Here is a 7,500-nt window from a genome sequence, read left to right on the forward strand (position 1 = left end):
TGTGTTATTGACCTTTTTTTCTTCCATTTTGTCTCTCGTTATGTTCTTTCTCTCAATATTCCTGTTTCTCTCTCCTATCTCCACCCCTCCCTCTCCCTTCTCCTTCCTCCCTCCCTTCTCTTCCCTAATCCTCCCTCCCTCTCCCTTCTACCTCCATCTCCCTTCTTCCTTCCTCTCCCTTCTCCTTCCTCCCTGTTTATCAGTCTCCCTCTACCTCCCTCCCCCCTCTCTCCCTCACTTTCTCACCCTCTCTCCCTCCTCCCTTCCCTCTCTCTCTCCTTCTCTTCCTCCCACCCTCCCTCTCTCCATTCTCTCCCTCCTTACACCTTTCTTTCCCTCCCTTCCTCCTTAACTCCTCCATTCCCTCCCTCCATCCATCCTTCCTTGCTTCCCTCCCTCATTCCATCCTTTCTTCCATCCCTCCTTCCTTCTTTCTCTCCATCCCTCCCTCCTTCCTAGCTCCATTTCTTCCTTTGCTCCCTCCTTTCCTTTCTTTCTCCTTCATTCCTTCCTTCCTTCCTACCCTCCCTTCATTCCTTCCTTCCTCCCTCTTTCTGTCTCTCCTTCTTTCTCTTCCTCCCTCCTTCCTTCCTTCCTTCCTCCCTTACCATCCCTCCTTCCTTCCTTACTTCCTTCATTCCTTCCTTCCCTCCTTCCCTCCCTCCCTCCCCCCCCCTTCTTCCCTCCATCCCTCCTCTCTCTCTTCTTCCATCCCTCCCTTTAGCCATCTATTTCTTTGCTTTTGTTCTTTCATTGTTCTGCTCTTGTGATGGCTGAAGGTGACTTTCTCGAATAACCGCTTCTTGGTCTTCGTTTTCTTTTTTTCTTTTTTTCCTATGTCTTCTTATCTAAGCATTTTTTTTTTCTTCTTCGTTTTCGTCTTTTTCTCATTCCTTCTCCTTCTGTCTGTTTAGGGATTTTTTTCTTTCTATTCTTTTCTACTGCTTCTTCTTTCTCCCAATCCATTTTTTATTGTTTTGTGCTATTCTTATAATTGTTGTTAATGTAATCGTAATCATCATCATAATCATTACCACTGCTGTTATCAATATCATCATTGCTGTTATCCTTATAATTATAATGATAATCATTAGCATCGTTATTATTACTATCATCATTATTATCCTTATTATTATTGAATTATTATTATTATATATTCATCATATAATCATTATCTTTACCACTATTCCTTTTCTTTTTCGTCTTCTTGTTCTTGTTCTTTCTCAAATGAACATTCTACATTTGTTATTCAGTATAACTAGTTCATTTCTGGTAGGTTAAAAAATGTAACAAACATGTCTACAAATAAATGATGGTGATTATAACAAACATATAAACAATATAACATACTGAACACCAATAAAATTAATTAGTTATATATATTTATATACATACATATATACATACACATATATATGTGTGTGTGTGTGTGTGTGTGTGTGTGTGTGTGTGGGTGTGGGTGTGTGTGGGTGGGTGTGTGTGGATAGGAAATGGGGGAGGGTTTAACTCTAGGGGGGGGGGGGATGATGATGTGAACCGAAATCGAGGAAATAACTTCCAATTTACTGAATCAATCATATTCGTCACCATGTGTGCGACAAAGCTGGTGAGATCATCCAGATGTAGATAAAGAAATAAATGAGACTGGATAACTTCACAACGCAAGCGAGGTAATTAACGCGTTTCGATTGTCTCATTATCGGAATTACTTGCATTCTGACATCATGCAGTCTCACTTATACCTTTACCAAAAGATATGCCTTACAAAATTCACCGCCGTAAACACCAACACACACACAGACAGACAAACACACAAACGTAGGCCAACACACACACAAACACACACACACAAACACACACATACACACACACACACACACAAACACACACATACATACACACACACACACACACACAAGGACACAGCCATAAACCAGAAACATAGGTACACCCAGACACGGAAACAGCCATACAACACAAATGCGTAAGCTAATACAGACGCAGACACAGTGTCACATAATCAGAAACGTAAGTACGCATAGACACAGACACTCAGTCATAAAGATGCATATACACAACCATAGAATATACCACACAACCAAAAAGATAAATACACACCGACACGGCCCCAGGCACAGCTACACAACCAGAAACACAAATACAAACAGCCACAGCTACAGACCTATACACAGCCACAGACACAGACACAGCCACAGCCACAGACATAGCTACAGACACAACCACAACCACAGACAGATACACAGTCACAGATACAGCTACAGACACATACACAGCCACAGCCACAGCTCCAGCCAGACATAGCTACAGACACAACCACAACCACAGACAGATACACAGTCACAGATACAGCTACAGACACATACACATACACAGCCACAGACACAGACAGACACAGACACAGACACAGCTACAGACACAACCACAACCACAGACAGATACACAGTCACAGACACAGCAACAGACACATACACGGCCAAAGACACCGTGCCACATGGTCAGAGCAAGCACGGAGACAGCCGAACACCGCAGTCCTGTTACATAGGGAGACGTGAGAAAACTGCCGACGACCCTAAAACAGCCAGGAGATGGTTGGGAATGCTCGTGTTGCACATGACTTCCCTAGCAATGCGATTTCTAGGTTGCAGTAAAGGGTTAGGGGTTCATATGGAGAGAGAGAGAGAGAGAGAGAGAGAGAGAGAGAGAGAGAGAGAGAGAGAGAGAGAGAGAGAGAGAGAGGGAGGGAGGGCGGGATCGGGATAGTTTGGGTGTGGTTGAATCATTTATTCAGTGCACACACACACACACACACACACACACACACACACACTCACTTATAATCACACTCAAACATACACACACTAATTGTAGCGACTTCTATTTTAACCGAACTGACATCATAACAGTAGTAAATAATAGTACAGTTACTGGTAATAGCATACTAATGATATGCATTTTAATTAAAAATGCCAACATATGACCGAATCAATTAAATGTCTATATCTACGACTACTACTACTGCTACCATTGCTACGAGACCTGCTACTGCAACTACAATTTCTGCTATAACAATAAATTATTCATATCGCCATTATCATTTATCATCCCCCTCCTCCGTGTCTCCCTTTCTACCACTACTTTTAATCGCTTTTAACCACCACCGCTATTATTACCTATTTTCTTATTCTTCCTCTTTCCCAATCCCCCATTTGCTTTCCATATAAGAAAAAAAAGCAATAGAACTAAGTCACCCAAAAACGGAGACAAACACAATCCAACTCTCAAACTAAGTCACCAAAGAAGACAAACGCACAACTTAATCTCCATCTCCTTTGTTCTTACCTTGCTAGCGATGGAGTAGAAGATGAGAGGGAAAACGCCGATGAAAATGGCACACAGCAACACCAAGATGGAACCAATAGCCACCAATACCGTTACTTGCTTTGTCGGCAGCATGGTGATGGTGATGGTAACGGTAGCGTTGCGTGGCGTGTGGTGGTAACACAATTACTCACCTGCGAGTAAACGCACACACACTTTCTATTCTTTATATGCGGTGCTACGCTGGCACAGGCACAGTAACACAAATCAAAATATATACGATATATTAAAAACGAAGTTGTTCTGTTTCCCTCTCCCCCGCGTGTGTTGACCTCGCGCAACGTTTACTGTGGGAGGGATAACGTTTTGGGTCAAGTGACAGCTATGGTATTTAATTTGTTCTTATTTTCTTATCAGGTGGAATAAGCACCGCGTTTTTACTTTCCTTTACTATCTATTTATTCTGGCGTGGATGTAGATATGCACTTGAGTCAGTTTCTGTGTGTAAATATATATGTACTTTTTTTTTTCTTTATCTTCTAGTTGAATCACCTGTGTCTACGAGACAAATAGTCGAATTGCACCTGTGATTGTTCAAGTAACTTTGAGTTTCTTAGCACCTGACCAGGATGATTAAGGTTATTCCCTAGCGCACACACACACGCGACAGTCGGAGCGAAGAGCCACAGGTACTCTCTCTCCGCCGGCTGGGAATGTTCTGACAGCTCGACTCGATAACGTAGGAGGCAAACGTGCAGTCGTTGCCAGCTAGCAATTTCCGAAGCCACCTTGCACTTATTCATCCACAAAAAACATTTCCATTATCTTTATTTCACGCTATGACACCAACCAATAATATTCCCCGAAGGTATTTAGCATATCAATGATGTGATCAGGCTTATGACTCCAACAAATGCTGACATAGTTATGAAAATCGACCTACCGGCGTAGCGATATCTGGCAACCGTGAGATTGTCAGAAAAAGTGATACATTTTCATTTCTCGGAATAAATGTTTTCATTGCTTTCATATTTTGTGTGTCACAAACGCCAACTTGTAAACAATGTAGGGATGGCGTTTCGAAAGAGTATTGTGGTACTTTTTCCGTATTTCATTTCGAGTCGCGACTGGTATCACTGTTTCCAGCGCCATTGTTATACTTTGCCATCTTCTTATAGTAAGACTTAGGTGATTACGTATCTATTGCTAATATAAGAAATGCACGCACAGATACGCACACTCATATATGCGTGCATGTGTGAACAGACAGATAGACAGAGAGCGAGAGAGGGAGAGAGAGTTCCAGACAGAAAGAGAGGAACATAGAAAAGAAAGAGAAGGATAAGAGTTCCAAAGATAAAAACAATAACTACATTAAAATTATATAACAACCAAAAACATGGGATCAGTCCTCGATGAATTGATAATTACAAAGCGCCTGAGATATGTAATCCTTTTGTTTTACGCAAAAGATATCACCATTTTTTTCCCTCTCCCTCTTTTTCTTCCAGTCTTTTTTTTGCTTTCCAACAAAAAGTAGTTGCTTCTTATGGTTATCTTCTTCACACAACAAAAAAAGGACAAGAACGACAAAAAAACAAAATTTCGCTTATCATCTCTATAATCAAAATTATTCGATAAACTTGACCTTAAGTGGATCTTATATAAAAGAAGAAGAAAAACTTTATGTCGTAAGTGCTTTCTTTTTAAAAATAGGTCATATCTATGTCCATTTGTCTTTCATTAGGTTAATCAAGGTATTTAAATTCCTTACAGTATAAGAATACAGATGCTTTAATGACACGGATTACATATTTCGTGTGATTTTGATTATTTTGATTAACACATAATTATTTCCTGTTGTCACTACTGATTGTAGTTTCATATCACATTCAAACTGTGTTTATTGCCTATTGTATCTTTACCATATTTCGACATGCAATAGAGTATCAGCATATCTACTTCTTATCATTAACATCCATTTCATAATGATTACACATATGATTGTCATTGCCATTACCATTACTATCATCAGCCAGTCCTCTTCAAAATCAGACCGAATCTAAAGTACTCGAAGAACCTGTCAATCACTGGTTTATTCTGACATTTGCTGATATTTTTCGTGGCGTGAGCCTTCGTTTCGTTTGGCTTGGGTCTTGACGTGTTTAGTTAGGCCCTTCTCGAATAAAGTCAATTCATATATATATATATATATATATATATATATATATATATATATATATATATATATATATGTATATATTTAAAGTATGCATATGTATGTACATATATATATATACATATATATATATATATATATATATATATATATATATATATATATATATATATATATATATATATATATACAGGTATATATATATATATAAATGTATATTTTCATATAAATATTTATATATACACATCTCTCTCTCTCTCTTCCTCTTTCTATATGTATATATATATATATATATATATATATATATATATATATATATATATATATGTGTGTGTGTGTGTGTGTGTGTGTGTGTGTGTGTGTGTGTGTGTGTGTGTGTGTGTGTGTGTGTGTGTGTGTGTGTGTGTGTGTGTGTATAGTTATATATATATATATAATATATATATATATATATTATATATATATAAATGTATATTTTCATATAAATATTTATATATACACATCTCTCTCTCTCTCTTCCTCTTTCTATATTATATATATAAATATATATATATATATATATATATATATATATGTATATATATGTGTTTATGTGTGTGTGTGTGTGTGTGTGTGTGTGTGTGTGTGTGTGTGTGTGTGTGTGTGTGTGTGTGTGTGTGTGTGTGTGTGTGTGTGTGTGTGTGTGTCTGTGTGTCGGTATGCGAGTGAAATTTTATTAAGTTACACCAAAACTGAATGCTCTACCATAAAAGAAATCCATATTAGAATAGATCTTAAAAGATGATGTCTAAAGTCTACGGGATTTTTCATCCGGGTATCATTATTAGCAGCAGAAAAATATTGTTATATATTACTACCGTAAATGTTGGTCAGTAATATACAATGATAATTCACCCATAATGATACGAATATACATCAAAAGAGTAATCTGTCCCACTGTATGTCTCAAGCATAACCTTCTGAAGCACAAAGTACCAATGATATGCAACTTGCTACACGTAGTTCATGAGCATTAATGCTGGATAGATTTTGCCTGATTGCACTTTCCACCCAGTGAGTAATGATGGCCATAGTAATAATGATGATTATGATATTAATGGTGACAATGATGACAAGGATTGATAATGATAATGGTAAGGATGATAACAATAATTGTAATAATGATGATAAATATGATGGTAATAATAATGATGAAAATAATAACAATAATGGTAATGGTAATCAGTAATTATGATAATGATAATGATTAAAATTATAATAATGGTAATGATGATGATAACGATAATGAAAAGGATAATGATAATGATTATAATGACAATTATAAAAGTTACAAAATAATAATGATAACGATAGTAACATCTATGGTAATAATGATAACAATAAAAGTATTGATAATATTTACGACAATAGTAATGCCAATGATGATACATTAATACAAAGCATAAAATATAATGAAATCAAGAATAATATTGACAATAATGACATATACAACAACATCAACAAAAATAATAATGGTAGTTATAGTAAAGATGATAATAATAATGATCATATCCACAATCATAATAAGAGTAATGATAATAATAATAATAATAATAATAATGATAATAATAATAATAATAATAATGATAATGCTAATAATAAAATCAGCCACAGCAACATCGACACATCAAAACATTTTACTCTCGTATTCCACAATAAACAAAGCACAAGCAATTGTCTTTAACCGACGCTTTTTATAGCATATTCCAAAGGCAACAAATATTACATTAAAGTAATCTTCAAGGTCGACCCTGGTACGACGAGATACTTAATGATAAAGAAGATTGGAACATCAAAAACACAGATTGTATAAGTAGATAAAGGACACTTAATTAAATGAAAGGTTATTATCAAGTAGCGGTCTTTTACTTTTCATGATTAAGACTAAAGATAATTTACTTACATAAAGGAGAATGGTTATTGTTATATAAAGAGCACGAATA

The 7,500-nt window shown here is 36.5% G+C and overlaps 1 protein-coding gene across 1 annotated transcript in view; it reads right to left on the reverse strand.

Annotated features, from left to right (window-relative positions):
- The window catches only part of LOC122246706 (lysosome membrane protein 2-like), a gene marked incomplete in the record, with an annotated part of 60,964 nt that extends 56,911 nt beyond the window's left edge, over positions 1-4,053 (reverse strand). Inside the window, 1 exon segment of the mRNA XM_086549404.1 lies at positions 3,361-4,053. Coding sequence (XP_086405530.1) covers positions 3,361-3,474 — 114 coding nt within the window.
- Between the last annotated feature and the right edge of the window lie 3,447 nt (positions 4,054-7,500).

The sequence above is a fragment of the Penaeus japonicus genome, unplaced genomic scaffold (assembly GCF_977035675.1).
Source record: "Penaeus japonicus unplaced genomic scaffold, GWHDUDI00000001_assembly GWHDUDI00000022, whole genome shotgun sequence".
Classification (NCBI taxonomy): domain Eukaryota; kingdom Metazoa; phylum Arthropoda; class Malacostraca; order Decapoda; family Penaeidae; genus Penaeus; species Penaeus japonicus.